The 17,017-nt window shown below is 45.0% G+C and overlaps 1 protein-coding gene across 3 annotated transcripts in view; it reads left to right on the top strand.

Annotated features, from left to right (window-relative positions):
* The window catches only part of LOC129705670 (lysine-specific demethylase 3A-like), an 87,316-nt gene extending 71,339 nt beyond the window's left edge, over nt 1-15,977 (top strand). For 2 of the 3 annotated variants that reach the window (XM_055649481.1, XM_055649400.1), the window contains exons 19-25: nt 930-1,020; nt 3,321-3,451; nt 3,576-3,695; nt 5,266-5,405; nt 6,835-7,011; nt 10,958-11,092; nt 14,693-15,976. In XM_055649481.1, the coding sequence (XP_055505456.1) occupies nt 930-1,020; nt 3,321-3,451; nt 3,576-3,695; nt 5,266-5,405; nt 6,835-7,011; nt 10,958-11,092; nt 14,693-14,779 (881 nt within the window). In that variant the 3' untranslated portion in view covers nt 14,780-15,976. Of the gene's footprint in view, nt 1-929; nt 1,021-3,320; nt 3,452-3,575; nt 3,696-5,265; nt 5,406-6,834; nt 7,012-10,957; nt 11,093-14,692 lie in introns of all 3 variants that reach the window. The other variant, XM_055649565.1, reaches the window with a different exon arrangement.
* Nucleotides 15,978-17,017: the final 1,040 nt, after the last annotated feature.

Raw genomic sequence — 17,017 nt, 5'->3', positions numbered from 1 at the left:
CCTGAAGTATAGGGAGTGGTAAAGCAGGAGCGCAGGAGGAAGAGGGTGATCTTATAGAGGTGTATAAAATCATGAGAGGAATAGATTGTGTAGAGGCACAGAATCTTTTGCCCAGAGTAGGGGGATTCGAGGACCAGAGGACATAGGTTTAAGGTGAAGAGGGAATGATTTAATAGGAATAGGTGACTTTTCTTTAAACACAAAAGGTGGTTGTATATAACGAGCTGCTGGAGGAGGTAGTTGAGGCAGGTAATATCACTATGTTTAAGAAACATTTAGACATGTACATGGATTGGAGAGGTTTACAGGGATATGGGCCAAACGCAGGCAGGTGGGACTAGTGTGGAAGAAACATGTTGGTCAGTATGGGCAAGTTGGGCCAAAGGGTCTCCATCCATGCTGTATGGCTCTATGATGCAAGAGAAGGTGTGGGCTCTGCAATGCAGATCATCCCAAACCATGAGCTCAAGTCTGGGTATTGGGTATTTGATTGAACATATCTGCAAGGTGAGGCCAGAGACCTCTCCCTTTTGAGGCAGGCGTAACATTGACCCGCAGCTGAATGCACCGATCCCTTGTGGGGAGGGGTCTGTACGGAGTCGATGTTCTCCCTGTGACTGCAAGAGATTTCTCTAGTTGCTCCGGTTTCCTTTCGCACTCCAAAGACATACAGGTTTGTAGGTTAATTGGCTTTGATGAAATTGTAAATTGTCCCTAGTGTGTAGGATAGTGCTCGTTAGTGTATGTGGATCGCTGGTCAGCGTGGACTCGGTGAGCCGAAGGGCCTGTTTCCGCGCTGTATCTGAAAAGTCTACAGTCTAATTAATAATCTGCGACTGAATGTAGATTGTTGGCTCATGCAATGCAAAGCCCTCTGTTTGAGGCCTTTATTTCAAGATGTTTCACTGAACCCTTTCTGTGTTTTAAAGGGCGCCTTGCAACAAAAGAGAAGGAACCGATGGCTTTAAAACTGAAAGACTGGCCTCCAGGAGAGGACTTCAGAGACATGATGCTGTCTAGGTAAGTGACGTAATCAGCTCAAGATGTGCTCGTCACACACTTGGTTATCAGGGATATCTAAGCTTACAACCAGACCTAGATCAGTTGGGATGGTGGACCAAGGAATGGCAAATGGAATTGAACTCTGACAAGTATGAGGTGTTCCACTTTGGAATGTCAACCAGGGCAGGACTTGCACAGTAAATGGTGGAGCCTTGAAGAGTGTTGCTAAGCTGATGCAATTATGACATTTAAAATACACTGGGGCAGCGGTAGAATTGCTGCCTTGCCGCACCAGAGACCCAGGTTCGATCCTGACCTCGGGTGCTGCCTGTACTGAGATAGTACATTCTACCTGTGATGCTATGGGTTTTCCCCGAGTGTTCTGGTTTCCCCCCCACTTTCCAAAAACGTGTAGGATTGTAAGTTAATTGGCTTTTGTAAATTGGTTGGTGTGATCTCGGTAGGCCGAAGGACCGGTTTGCAAGTTGTATCGCTAAACTAAACTAACCATATAGACAGATACAGATGGGAAGGATTCAGAAGGCTACGGACCAGATTCGGGCAAATGGGATTAGCCCAATGGACAATTTGATCGGCATGGACAATATTGGCCGAAGGGCCTCTTTCCCCGTGTACAACTCCATGACTCCAGGTCTCTGAGCTGGTGGTTGTGTTTGTGTTTATACTTGTACTGCACCTGGTGCATTCATGGTGAGGTCTGCCATTGGAAGTAGCGAGTTGCGATGTTGAAATGTGGCAACCACTGCACTGTGCCAGTTGGTAGAGAGCTCCAAGGATCTGACATGGCCCCTACAATAGGGTCAAATTAATAAATGGTCTTCGCTGCACTGAAGATAGACACAAATTGCTGGAGTAAAGGGCCTGTCCCACTGTACGAGGTAATTCAAGAGTTCTCCTGAGTTTCCCCTGACTCGAACTCGGAGAATTACGGTAATACCGCTCGTAGGTACTCGGGGCTCTCGTGGACATTCTTCAACATGTTGAAAAAACTTCACGAGCTTACCGCGTTTCCCAAGTACCTGCCGTTAGTGTTGCGAGCCGCTGAGAGACATCCCGATCTCCGACGTACCCACTACGTACATTCCACGTACTTACCACGAGTTTGATTTTTTTTTAAACTCAGGAGAGCTTGAATTACCTCGTACAGTGGATCAGGCCCTTAACTCAGCGGGTCAGGCAGCATCTCTGGAGAAAGAGGATAGATGATTTTCATAAGATGTAGGAGCAGAATTAAGCCATTCGGCCCATCAATCATAGAAACATAGAAAATAGGTGCAGGAGTAGGCCATTCGGCCCTTCGAGCCTGCACCGCCATTCAGCCCTTCGAGCCTGCTCCGCCATTCGATATGATCATGGCTGATCATCCAACTCATTATCCCGTACCTGCCTTCTCTCCATACCCCCTGATCCCTTTAGCCACAAGGGCCACATCTAACTCCCTCTTAAATATAGCCAATGAACTGGCCTCAACTACCCTCTGTGGCAGAGAGTTCCAGAGATTCACCACTCTCTGTGTGAAAAAAAGTTCTTCTCGTCTCGGTTTTAAAGGATTTCCCCCTTATCCTTAAGCTGTGACCCCTTGTCCTGGACTTCCCTAACATCGGGAACAAACTTCCTGCATCTAGCCTGTCCAACCCCTTAAGAATTTTGTAAGTTTCTATAAGATCCCCTCTCAATCTCCTAAATCCTAGAGAGTATAAACCAAGTCTATCCAGTCTTTCTTCATAAGACAGTCCTGACATCCCAGGAATCAGTCTGGTGAACCGTCTCTGCACTCCCTCTATGGCAATAATGTCCTTCCTCAGATTTGGAGACCAAAACTGTACGCAATACTCCAGTGTGGTCTCACCACGACCCTGTACAACTGCAGTAGAACCTCCCTGCTCCTATACTCAAATCCTTTTGCAATGAAAGCTAACATACCATTCGCTTTCTTTACTGCCTGCTGCACATGCATGCCTACCTTCAATGACTGGTGTACCATGACACCCAGGTCTCGCTGCATCTCCCCCTTTCCCAATCGGCCGCCATTTAGATAATACCATGGCTGGTCTATCTTTCCCTCTCAACCCCATTCTCCTGCCTTCTTCCCATAGCCCCTGACACCCGTACTAATCACCGCTGAGAGAAAATAATATTTTATAGTAAATACACAGGACATATCGTTTAGCCTCCCTGCAGCCTGCTCCCAGCCGCTGAGAGGGCTGAAGTAACGGAGCGGTGGAACAGTGAGTAAAGATAGAAACATGTTTTGGGTCGGGACCCTTCTTCAGGCCTACTCTTCACTGTTCCTTCAGGTTTGAAGACCTGATGAACAACCTCCCTCTGCCTGAATACACCAAGAGAGACGGCAAGTTGAACCTGGCTTCCCGGCTACCAGACTTTTTTGTGAGACCTGATTTGGGGCCAAAAATGTACAATGCCTATGGTGAGTGAGCCAGCCTTCTGTCCGCGCGCGCCTTCCTTTACAAACTTTGTGCTTCACATTGTTGAGGCCTTGTAGAAGGGGAGGCTCTTGCCACGAATGGTCATCTTTTGCCTCTGTTGCTCAGGCTTGTTGTCAGCGGAGGACAGGAAGGTCGGGACGACAAACCTTCACTTGGACGTGTCGGACGCTGCGAACGTGATGGTGTACGTGGGGATCCCCAGCGGCCAACCCAATCACGAGGAGGGTGAGTGTTGCTTGACCACCCTCATGAAGGTTCACACTGAAGGCCTCGACTTGTCCACTCCTCTACATTTAGTTTATAGATACGGCGCGGAAACAGGCCCTTCGGCCCACCGAGTCCGTGCTGACCAGCGATCCCCGCACACTAACACTATCCTACTCATATTACCTATCATTTACAATTTTTACCAAATCTTATTAACTTACAAACCTTTACGTCTTTGGGGTGTGGGAGGAAACCACACCCCAATAAAATACCAGAACAATAGCAGGCGACAGATTTTTGGTTATTGAGTAGCTCTGCTCAATCACCAAAAATCTGTAGCCTCCTTTTGCTCTGGTATTTTATTTAATTTGCATGTTTAATCGATAAAGTTTTATTATTAATGTTTTATGTGTCATTCCTAACTGCCACTGTATGTCATGTTGTCGCTTGCGGGCAGAGCACCAAGGCAAATTCCTTGTATGTTAATGCTTGGCCAATAAACTTATTCATTCATTCATTCAAACAAACTGGAGAGTACCCAGAGAAAACCCACGCTGGTCACGGGACGATCATACAGACACGTTGCTTTGTGCGTTTCAGAAGCATAGAAAATAGGTGCAGGAGTAGGCCATGTGGCCCTTCGAGCCAGCACTGCCATTCATTATGATTATGGCTGATCATCCAGTCAGTGCCCCGTTCCTGCTTTCTCCGCATATCCCTTGATTCCATTGGCCCTAAGAGCGAAAATCTAACTCGGGATATCTAACTTTTGCAGGATTGTATTTCTTTTTCTTTTGACATTCACTTTAATTCAGTAATTAATTGCAGCACCTGCACTGTAATAGTCGAGTGTTTTATCGTCAATCATGTCCCAAACATAAAAACAGAGTTCTTGCTTGCAGCAGCACAACACAATATGTCAACATAGTATGCCCAGAATAAACAGGAGGTGGACACAAAATGCTGGAGTAACTCAGTGGGACAGACAGCATCTCTGGAGAGAAGGAATGGGTGACCATTTGGGTCGAGACCCTTCAGACTGGCCCGAAATGTCACCCATTCCTTCTCTCCAGAGATGCTGCCTGTTATTCCAGCTTTGTGTGTCTAATATCTTCGGTTTAAACCAGCATCTGCAGTTCCTTCTTACATATAAACAGAGAAGTACACTGGAGCCGCTGTTTGTTTTTAAAATGCAGCGTTGCAGTTTTGTTCTCAATTTAACGATTCAAGAAGGAACAATGTTTCCGTGGGGGGGGGGCGCAAAGTGCTGAAGTAACTCAGCATCTCTGAAGAACTCGAAGAAGGTTTTCAGCCCGAAACGTTGCCTATCTCCTTCGCTCCATAGATGCTGCTGCACCCGCTGAGTTTCTCCAGCTTTTTTGTATACCTTCGATTTTCCAGCATCTGCAGTTCCTTCTTAAAAACTCTCTGAAGAACACGTTACTCCACTACTTTGTGTCCTTTTAGTAAACCAGCATCTTGTGGTGCAATATCTTGATAAAAAATAAAATGCGTGCAAATGCCCTTCATGTAAAATGGTGGCAGCCATTGTTCTCTTGCTCCATGTTGACGAGTTTTCTTTTCGTAGAGATCCTGAAGACGATGGAGGATGGGGACACGGATGAATTGACGATCAGACGTTTCACAGAATCCAATGAAAGGCCTGGTGCTTTGTGGCACATTTACTCAGCCAAAGATGCAGAAAAGATCCGAGATCTGCTGAAGAAGGTAATTGGCAGCAAAGGACCACGCGCTACTTTGTGGGATCACCATGCCCAGTGTTTTGTGTCGGATTCTCCATGGTAACTAGTGGCAACTGAGTCAGGGTGTTCCAAGCTTGTCATCTCTTACCAACCTTTATATCCTTCACCCTTCATATCTTCCGACCTCCTGCCTTCAACTCTATCTTAAGCCAAAGAACGGAGGGGGGTAGATAGTCAAATGCTTGGACAAAGGCCAAAGATGGAAAACAGGTGTGAGACAAAAGGATTGAGGAGTTTTGAATTGTGAAGCTAGAGGATGGGATGTAGGGAGAGGGGAGAACTAGATGCAAGTTCAGGTGGAGCACAGGGGAGGTCATAAGTCATAGGAGTAGAATTAGGCCATTTGGCCCATCAAGTCTACTCTGCCATTCAATCATGGCTGATCTATCTCTCCCTCCTAACCCCATTCTCCTGCCTTCCCCCCCACAACCTATGACACCCGTACTAATCAAAAATCTATCTATCTCTGCCTTAAAAAATATCCACTGACTTGGCCTCCACAGCCTTCTGCGGCAAAGAATTCCACAGATTCACCAGAGGGGGAGATTGGGATTGGGGGGGGGGGGGTTAGAGGTTACCTAACATTGGAGAATTCAGTGTTCATGCTCCTGCCCCTCGGGGACATCTAATGAACATGTTCGGGGGGGGGGGGGTTTCACACCAAGGTTGTTGCTGGCCTGCAACATATTCCTGGGGTGGTGGTGGAGGACAATACAATAGCTGCTTTTAGATAGGCCCGTGGAAATGCAGGGAATAGAGGAACATGGATCGCATGGAAGTAGTTTCACTAGATCAGTTTAATTAGGCATTATGTACAACACAAACATTGTGGGCCAAAGGGCCCGTTCCTGTGCTGTACTGTTCTATTTGCTTTAATCAATTGAAGAGGATAAATAAACCCAAATATAAAAATATTGAATAGATTAAATGAGTAGAGTCGATTAGATGCGATTGGAAATAATATAATTATTTAGTCACCCTGCTTTTGACAAATTAAAGCTGAAACAAAAAGTAGTAACTAAAAATTGCTATGAAGAAGGGAATGGAGGGTTATGGTATGAGTGCAGGCAGGTGGGAAAGTGGGAAAAACATTTGTTCGGCAGGACTTGTAGGGCCGAGATGGCCTCCATGCTGTAATTGTTATATGGTTATATGGTTAACAGCAGGTCAGGCACCATCTCTCCAGAGAATGGATAGGTGATGCGAGCAGAATTAGGCCATTCGGCCCATCAAGCCTACTCCGCCATTCAATCATGGCTGATCTATCTCAATCCTAACCCCATTCTGCTGCCGTTCTTCCCCTGACACCGATGTATTAATCACACTGGTTGCCTAGCTCCACATTGAATAATCCGAGCTGTTAACTTGACACCGTTAATTGTGTCCGTTTGCAGGTAGCGGAAGAGCAAGGTCAAGAAAATCCTCCCGACCACGACCCGATTCACGACCAAAGCTGGTACCTGGACAGGACTCTACGCAAGAGGCTGCATCAGGAGTACGGGGTGCAGGGTTGGGCCATCGTGCAGTACCTCGGGGATGTGGTCTTCATACCAGCCGGAGCCCCACACCAGGTTGGCCTTCCTTCCGCTCATTTGATCTACAGCCAAACGCATTTGCATGTTGCTCCACTGATGCAGTGAACAGTGGTTATCCCCATTACTTGAAACAATATGTCGATCCCCTAGATCTATAGTTTAGAGATACAGCACAGAAACAGGCCCTTCGGCCCACCGGGTCCGTGCCGACCAACAATCCCCGCACACCAACACTTTCCTAGGGTCAATTTTTACATTTACCAAACCAATTAACATAAACCTGTATGTTGTGTGCACATCATGATCTAAGCATCAGGATATGTGCAAAACGTGCCTTTCTTATTTCACCCTAACCGGGCACGGTGGCGCAGCGGTAGAATTGCTGCTTCAGTTCAGCTTTCAGGTCAGTTCAGTTTATTGTCACGTGTACATGAGGTACAGAGAAAAGCTTTTGTTGCGTGCAGACCAGTCAGCAGGAAGACAAAACATGTTTAGCTTCGAGCCATTTACATGATAAGGGAAAAATGTTTTAGTGTAAGGTAAAGCCAGCAAAGTTCGATCAAGGATAGTCCCAGAGATCCAGGTTTTGTCCTGACTCTACGGGTGCTGTCTGTACAGAGTTTGTACGTTCTCCCTGTGACCACGTGGGCTTTCTTTGGGTGCTCTGGTTTCCTCCCACACTCTAAAGATGTGTAGGTTAATTGGCTTTGGTAAAAAATTGTGCATTGTCACTAGTGCTAGTGCAGGGGCTGTTTGGTGCAGGCTGGGCAGGCCGAAGGGCTGCCAAGCCTGCTGTTCAGTGCTGTATCTCCAAAGTCATAGAGTGATACAGTGTGGAAACAGGCCCTTCAGCCCAACTTGCCCACACCAGCCAACAATGTCCCAGCTACACTAGTCCCACTTGCCTGCGCTTGGTCCGTATCCCTCCAAACCTGTCCAATCCATGACCCTGTCCAACTGTTTCTTAAACGTTGGGATAGTCCCAGCGTCAACTACTTCCTCTGGCAGCTTGTTCCATACACCCACCACCCTTTGTGTGAAAAAGTTACCCCCTCGGATTCCTATTAAATCTTTTCCCCATCACCATGAACCTGTGTCCTCTGGTCCTCGATTCCCCATCTCTGGGTAAAAAACTCTGTGCATCTACCCGATTTATTCCTCTCATGATTTTGTACACCTCTATAAGATCTCCCCTCATCCTCCTCCTAAAGTAAAGTCCAAAACCAACATGGAACCTTTAACTCAAGTCAAGTCAAGTTTATTTGTCACATACACATACGAGATGTGCAGTGAAATGAAAGTGGCAAAGCTCGCGGAACAACAAAACAACCAAACAAATTATAAACACAATCATAACACACATATTATTTTACATAATAAATCAGATACTGATGTGTCTGCTGCATGTTTGTGCCTGAGCAGGAATGGTAGGGGAACCGATGGTCAACATTCCCACGCCCCTCCTAACGGGTGCCACGAAGTGTGTGACACACCAATGCCTTCAGAAGGTTGCTGTGATTTGGGGCTGACTGGGTGGGATGTGGCATGGGTATCTCTCTTAAGGCAAAGCTAAATGTCCTCTTTGGCTGAAGTACCCCCTCTGAAGCGTAGGCCCCTGGACTGAAGTACAAATTATGTGAGCATTGGGTCCCTGCGTGCAAATCACCCACCTGAGATTCGCAAAGAGCTTCTCAGCACAGCCAAAAGGCTGGAATCCTGCCTTACTGTAGAGGTCTAATCTTAAAATTAGGATTGTAGAAAAACAGGAATTATTTTGCATTATCTGGCTGGAGGAAGATTTAAACATTTTCTTACCTACAAAAGTGATGTCATTCTCATCGTGTCTGGGGCTCTTTATAACACAATTTGTTTTGTTTATTAATAATTTTAAAGAATTTAATAATAGACAATAGGTGCAGGAGGAGGCCATTCGGCCCTGAGCCAGCACCGCCGTTCAATGTGATCATGGCTGATCATCCACAATCAGTACCCCATTCCTGCCTTCTCTCCTTTTCCCCTGACTCCGCTATCTTTAAGAGCCCCATCTAGCTCTCTCTTGAAAGTATCCAGAGAACTGGCCTCCACAAGCAGAGAATTCTACAGGCGCACAACTCTCTGTGAGAAAAAATGTTTCCTCGTCTCTAAATGGCTTACCCCTTATTCGTAAACTGTGGCCCTTGGTTCTGGACTCCCCCAACATCGGGAACACGTTTCCTGCCTCTAGTTTGTCCAAACCCTTAATAATCTTATCTGTTTCAATAAGATATCCTCTCATCCTTCTATACAAGCCCAGCCGCTGCATTCTCGCAGCAAATAACAGTCCCGCCATCCCGGGAATTAACCTTGTAAACCTACGCTGGACTCCCTCAATAGCAAGAATGTCCTCGCTCAAATTAGGGGTCCAAAACTGCACACAATACTCCAGGTGTGGTCTCACTAGGGCTCTGTACAACTGCAGAAGGACCTCTTTGCTCCTATATTCGATTCCCCTTGTTATAAAGGCCAACATGCCATTCGCTTTCTTCACTGCCTGCTGTACCTGCATGCTTACTTTCATAGACTGATGTACAAGGACCCCCAGATCCCGTTGTACTTCCCCTTTTCCCAACTTGACACCATTTAGATAGTAATCTGCCTTCCTGTTCTTGCCACCAAAGTGGATGACCTAACATTTATCCACATTATACTGTACCTGCCATGCATCTGCCCACTCATCCCACCTGTCCAAGTCACCCTGCATCCTCATGACATCCTCAAATCCACCCAGCTTTGTGTTATCTGAAAATTTGCTAATGTTACTTTTAATTCCTTCATCTAAATCATTGATGTATATTGAAAAATAGCAAGCATAAGGTGCAATAATAAGTTATAACATAAAGGCTACCAAGACCTGGAAACGGGGGGTATAAATTAAATTTTAAATAAAAACACGGTTGGTATATCCTTTTTTGCAGAGTTTTGTGTTACAATAGAGCGATTGATTTTCCTTTCTTCTTTTTTTTTCTTTTCTTTCTAGGGTCTTATTTCTTTTCTTTGCTTCCTTCTCTAATTCCTTCCCTAAGGGGTTCTCTTCTCCCAACACTTTCCTGCACCTTCACGATTCTTGCTTACTTTCCTTACTTCTGTTATTTCTATCTTTTTTAAAGCTCAAAAAATGAAGTGGTACAACATAATGTAATAAGATATATGCGATGTATTAAGGTGATTTACTGTACTGCTAATAAAAATAAAATTTAAAAAAAATAAATAAAAAAATAGCTGCGGTCCCAGCACCAAGCCTTGTGGCACCCCACTGCCTGCCATTCTGAAAGGGGCCCGTTAATCCCTACTCTTTGTTTCCTGTCTGACAACTATTTTTCTATCCATGTCAGCACTCTACCCCCAATACCATGTGCCCTAATTTTGCCCACTAATCTCCTATGTAGGATCTTATCAAATGCTTTCTGAAAGTCTAGGTACACTACATCTACTAGCTCCCCCTTGTCCATGTTGCTTGTTACATCCTCAAACAATTCCAGAAGATTAGTCAAGCTAGTCTTATAGTCCCACCTGCCCACATATCCCTCTAAACCTGTCCAAATGGCTTTGAAATGCTGGCACAGTACCTGCCCCAACTATTTCCTCTGGTCCATATCCCTCTAAACCTGTTCTATTCATGCACGTCCAAATGTATTTTAAATGTTGTTATTGTATCTGCCTCAACTATTTCCTCTAGCAGCTCATTTCGTATATCCACTACCCTCTGTGTGCAGAAGTTGCCCCTCAGGTTCCTATTAAATCTTTTCCTCATTCGTCTTAAACCTGTGTCCTCTGGTTCTCGATTTTCCCCTATTTCCTGTCCACTGAAAACAGTTCCTACAGAATGGCTGCGTTTGGGATGAGTAGGGTGGGTGGGAATGCGGAAGAGTGGAGAAAGATCTGGGAAACTGTCCTGGCTCAATAACCAGTAATTAATTATTTTGAATATTCTTGCTTGCTACAGGTTCACAACTTGTACAGTTGTATCAAAGTAGCGGAGGATTTTGTTTCCACTGAACACGTCAAACACTGCTTCCGGCTCACCCAGGAATTTAGACACTTGTCTAACACGCACACCAACCATGAAGACAAACTGCAGGTATCTGGATTCATTCTCTCCATCAGGATCGACTTCAGTGAACAGATAGATAGATGACTTGCTGTAAATCACACCTATACTTGCTTCTGCAATTAATTTTAGATCTATTATAGTCACATGTACCGAGGTACATTGAAAAGCTGTGTTTTGCAAACTAACCAAACAGATCAGATAATACGATAAATAAATACAATAACGTTAAACTCAAATCGGGGGTGTAACGGTAGAGCTACTGCCTTACAGTGCCAGCGACCCGGGTTTGAACCCGACTACAAGAGCTATCTGTACAGAGTTTGTACATTCTCAATAGACAATAGGTGCAGGAGTAGGCCATTCAGCCCTTCGAGCCATCACCGCCATTCAATGTGATCATGGCTCATCATCCCCAATCAGTACCCCGTTCCTGCCTTCTCCCCATATCCCCTGACTCAGTATTCCCAACTTGACACGATTTATATAGGAATCTGCCTTCCTGTTTTTTTATACCAAAGTGGATAACCTCACATTTATCCACATTAAACTGCATCTACCCACTCCCCCAACCTGTCCAAGTCACCCTGCATTCTCATAGCATCCTCCTCACAGTTCACACTGACACCCAGCTTTGTGTCATCTGCAAATTTGCTAATGTTACTTTAAATCCCTTCATCTAAATCATTGATGTATATTGTAAATATTCTCCCCATGACCTGCGTGTGTTTCCTCCGAAATCTTCGGTTTCGTCCCACACTCCAAAGACATAAAGGTTTGTAGGTTAATTTGCTTGGTATTAATGAAAATTGTCCCTAGTGTGTGTAGGATAGTGTTGGTGTGCAAGGATCGCTGGTCGGCGCGGACTCGGGGGGCCGAAGTCAAACGCAAAATGCTGGAGTAACTCAGCGGGACGGGCAGCATCTCTGGAGAAAATGAATGGGTGACATTTCAGATCGAGACCCTTCTTCAGACTGATGTCAGGGGAGTGGGCTGGACAGCGATAGAATGTAGTCGGAGACTGCTGGGAGAACTGGGAAGGGGAGGGAATGGAGATAGAGAGAAAGCAAGTGTTACTTGAAATTAGTGAGGTCCATGTTAATACCGCTGGGGTGTAAGCTACCCAGGCAAAACATGAGGTGCTGTTCCTCCAATTTGGGCCTCACACTGACAATAGAGGAGGCCCAGGACAGAAAGGGTCAGATTGGGAATGGGAGGGGGAGTTAAGGTGCTGAGCAACTGGGAGATCAGGTAGGTTTAGGTGGACTGGGCCCTGTTTCTGCGTTGTATCTCTAAACTAAACTAAACTAAATGCAATAAATAGAACAATGAGGAAAATACAGTGTGTGCTTTCAAGTGATAGACACAAAATGCTGAAGTAAGTCGGTGGGTCAGGCAGCATCCCTGGAGAAGGTTGCAACCCCAAACGTCACCTATCAATGTTCTTCACAGATGCTGCCCAACCCGTGATGTTTGGTGACTAGATGGGAAAGGAGAGAGAGACCACAAGGACTTGGTGCTGTGTCGTTACTGAGAGATGACTACATGAAAGTAGCAGCAGCTAAAGGTCCAGGCAGTGATTGCTTTAAAGCTGTGTCATTTCCAGAAATAAGCTGAGAATCGGGAAGATAATTGGGAATGGGAAGACAGAAAGTGAACTATATGTGTCATGTCTTCTCTATCAGCAAAAACGTGCAAGTTCCTGGTGATCCGCCACTCAGATGCCGGAGAGATTATTTTACAGTTGTGCTGGATGCGAACGTGGATATTGGCCCCAAACACTTCACCACCAGTGGAGACGTCTAATTGTCCACCCTGTCACCACTGTCCCAAATCCCCAGATCACAAGTTACAAATTATAAGAGTAAGAATTAGGCCATTTGGCCCATCGAGTCTACTCCGCCATTCAATCATGGCTGATCTCTGCCGCCTAATCCCATTTTCCTGCCTTCTCCCTATAATAACCCTTCTCACCCATTCTAATAGAAACATAGAAATTAGGTGCAGGAGTAGGCCATTCGGCCCTTCGAGCCTGCACCGCTATTCAATATGATCATGGCTGATCATCCAACTCAGTATCCCGTACCTGCCTTCTCTCCATACCCTCTGATCCCCTTAGCCACAAGGGCCACATCTAACTCCCTCTTAAATATAGCCAATGAACTGGCCTCAACTACCCTCTGTGGCAGAGAGTTCCAGAGATTCACCACTCTCTGTGTGAAAAAAGTTCTTCTCATCTCGGTTTTAAAGGATTTCCCCCTTATCCTTAAGCTGTGACCCCTTGTCCTGGACTCCCCAACATCGGGAGCATCTAGCCTGTCCTACCCCTTAAGAATTTTGTAAGTTTCTATAAGATCCCCTCTCAATCTCCTAAATTCTAGAGAGTATAAACCAAGTCTATCCAGTCTTTCTTCATAAGACAGTCCTGACATCCCAGGAATCAGTCTGGTGAACCTTCTCTGCGCTCCCTCTATGGCAATAATTTCCTTCCTCAGATTTGGAGACCAAAACTGTACGCAATACTCCAGGTGTGGTCTCACCAAGACCCTGTACAACTGCAGTAGAACCTCCCTGCTCCTATACTCAAATCCTTTTGCTATGAAACTATGAAGAATTTACAGGGGCAATCAGACAATAGTAATGGCTGTTGAATAGGATGTTATAGGACTGGCTAGATGCAGGAAAAATGTTCCCTATGTTGGGGGAGTCCAGAACCAGCGGTCACAGTTTAAGAATAAGCGGTTGGCCATTTAGGACTGAGATGAGGGGAAACGTTTTCATACAGTTGTGAATCTGTGGAATTCTCTGTCACAGAAGGCAGTGGAGGCCAATTCACGGTGTATCCAAGAGAGCAGTTGATATAGCTCTCATGGCTAATGGAATTAAGGGATATGGCGAGAAAGCAGGAACAGGGTACTGATTCTGGATGATCAGCTATGATCTTATTGAATGGCTCGAATGGCCGACTCCTGCACCTATTTTCTATGTTAAAAAATGGCAGCTATATAAAGTCTGGTACTTGAGTGAGTGGTGATTCAGCCAGTGCACATTTTCAATGTATCAAGTTGGAAGTAGGGAGTGGGTAGTTGAGGTACTATTGCAACGTTTAAGAAACATTTAGGCAGGTATGTGTATAGGATAGGTTTCGAGGGATATAGACCAATTGCAGGCAGGTGGGACTAGTTTAGATGGGGCATGTTGTTTGGTGCGGTCAAGTTGGGCCAAAGGCCCTGTTTCTACGCTGTATGAATCTTAAGTTCTGGTCACCAATATTTTATTAAGGCTCCATTTATTTAAACAATTTCAATAACTGCTTGGTTATTGATGTAAACCCATTGATTAATAACAAGTTATAGCCATACAGCACTGAAACAGGCCATTTGACCCATCCCATCCCATGCCAACCAAGCTCCCCCTTCTACACTAGTCCCACCTGCCCACATTTGGCCCACATCCTCTATACCTTCCCTGTCCATGCACCCGTGCAAATGTCTTTTAAATATTGTCAACTACCTCCTATGGCAGTTCATTCCGTATACCCACCACCCTTAAAGTTTAAAACTAATGTTGGCTTTGGGGAGCAATATATTTGTTGCCAATCATAATCCTGTGCCCTTTGTTTGTGCGCAGGTGAAGAATATAATCTACCATGCAGTAAAAGATGCTGTTGCGATGTTAAGAGCTCACGAGTCCAGCCTTCTGAAGACCCTGGGGTGATGTCTACAATTCTGACTGTAAACTGGTCTCTCGTGGCAAACCCGGACTCATCCCTGGACTAATTCTTAACATCTTTCAAAGACTGACATGTTCAAGGAGGCTACACAGCATCCTTGGGTTACACCGGCTGATCTAGAAAACGTGTACTTTGTTAAACTGAGCGGCAAGGATGTTCTCTATAATTCAACGTCATTTTGCTCACGAGCAAATTCTAATTTTCAGCCTAAACCAGTCCAAACTATTCCAAATTTGTTTTGTTCTGCCCATCCGGTATTTATTCCCTTGGCTCCGTGATCTATCTTGGAATGGTTTGGGAAATAGTTTCCTGGGGTTTGCCCCCAGAAGACCAGGTGAAGCAGGTGACGGCTTGTTCACTGTCTTCCCTGTTGAGCCTGGTGTAGTTGGCAACATCCTATTTGTGTGTTTCTTGTGTAGTTGCTAAACAAATCTCCAGGTGTTATTAGTGCTACAGCAAGGTTAGCCGAGAACCGAGTTAATCGTCTTTGTGGTCGTGGATGCAGTTCTGCACAATTCCCAGCTTGTTTGGTACTCATATCCACACACACAATCTCACACACACACACACACACTGAGTTCTAAATGGAAGATGTTTGTTGGTTCATACTATCTTGTATCGTTCTATCACATTGGTTTGTTGCCTAACTTTGGCAAGAATGTTATGTTTAGCAAGAGTTCATTCTTTGAAAAGCAGGTAAGTGAAATCACCTAAGAATTGGTTTCACAGAGTTGGAATTAATTAAATCCAGTATAAGCTTAGGCAATGAGTGCACATTTTCCATTCTTGGATTTCTCTTGTTTAGTTTGGGGAAATGTAGTATCTTGTCCAACACGTTTCAAATCCTAGGACTCCTGAGAGTTTTGAAGTACTTCCGAACTGATTTTGTGCTTTTGTTACAACTGTTCAGTTTATTGTGAAATACGCAAGTGCATATAGATAAGAATTCTAAATTGGGACAATATTCACTGCACTACAGTGCCCTCCATAATGTTTGGGACAATGGCCCATCATTTATTTATTTGCCTCTGTACTCCACAATTAGCGATTTGTAATAGAAAAAAAAATCACATGTGGTTAAAGTGCACATTGTCAGATTTTAATAAAGGCCATTTTACACATTTTGGTTTTACCATGTAGACATTACAGCAGTGTTTATACATAGACATTGTCTTCCCTCCTCCCCCCCCCCCCCCCCCCCCCCCCCACCCCCCCCCCCCCCATTTCATGGCACCATAATGTTTGGGACACATCAATGTCATTTAAATAAAAGTAGACATGTTTGGTATTTTGTTGCATATCCTTTGCAAGCAATGACTGCTTGAAGTCTGTGATTCATGGACATCACCAGTTGCTGGGTGTCTTCTCTGGTGATGCTCTGCCAGGCCTGTATTGCAGCCATCTTTAGCTAATGCTTGTTTCGGGGGCTAGTCCCCTTCAGTTTTCTCTTCAGCATATAAAAGACATGCTCAATTGTGTTCAGATCGGGTGAATGACTTGGCCACTCAAGAACGGACCATTTATTAGCTTTGAAAAACTCAGTTGTTACTTTAGCAGTACGTTTGGGATCATTGTCGTGCTGTAGAATGAACCGCCGGCCAATGCGTTTTGAGGCATTTGTTTGAACTTGAGCAGATAGGATGTGTCTGTACACCGGAATTCATTATGCTACTACCATCCGCAGTTGTATCATCAATGAAGATAAGTGAGCCAGTACCTTCAGCAGCCATACATGCCCAGGCCATAACACCCCCACCACCGTGTTTCACAGATGAGGTGGTATGCTTTGGATCTTGGAGCAGTTCCTTCTCTCCTCCATACTTTGCTCTTGCCATCACTCTGATATAAGTTAATCTTCATCTCATCTGTCCACAGGACCTTTTTTTCCAGAACTGCGGTTGCTCTTTTAAGTACATCTTGGCAAACTGTAACCTGCCATCCTATTTTTGTGATTAACCAGTGGTTTGCATCTTGCAGTGTAGCCTCTGTATTTCTGTACATGAAGTCTTCTGCGGACAGTGGTCATTGACAAATCCACACCTGACTCCTGAAGAATGTTTCTGATCTGTCGCACAGGTGTTTGGGGATCTTTCTTTATTATAGAGGGAATTCTTCTCATCAGCTGTGGAGGTCTTCCTTGGCCTGCCAGTCCCTTTGTGATTAGTAAACTCACCAGTGCTCTCTTTCTTCTTAATGATGTTCCAAACAGTTGATTTTTGTAA

This window comes from Leucoraja erinacea, chromosome 1 (genome assembly GCF_028641065.1).
Source record: "Leucoraja erinacea ecotype New England chromosome 1, Leri_hhj_1, whole genome shotgun sequence".
Classification (NCBI taxonomy): Eukaryota; Metazoa; Chordata; class Chondrichthyes; order Rajiformes; family Rajidae; genus Leucoraja; species Leucoraja erinaceus.
The sequence above is the reverse complement of the archived record's forward strand: the minus strand, read 5'-3'. Positions and strand labels throughout refer to the sequence as shown.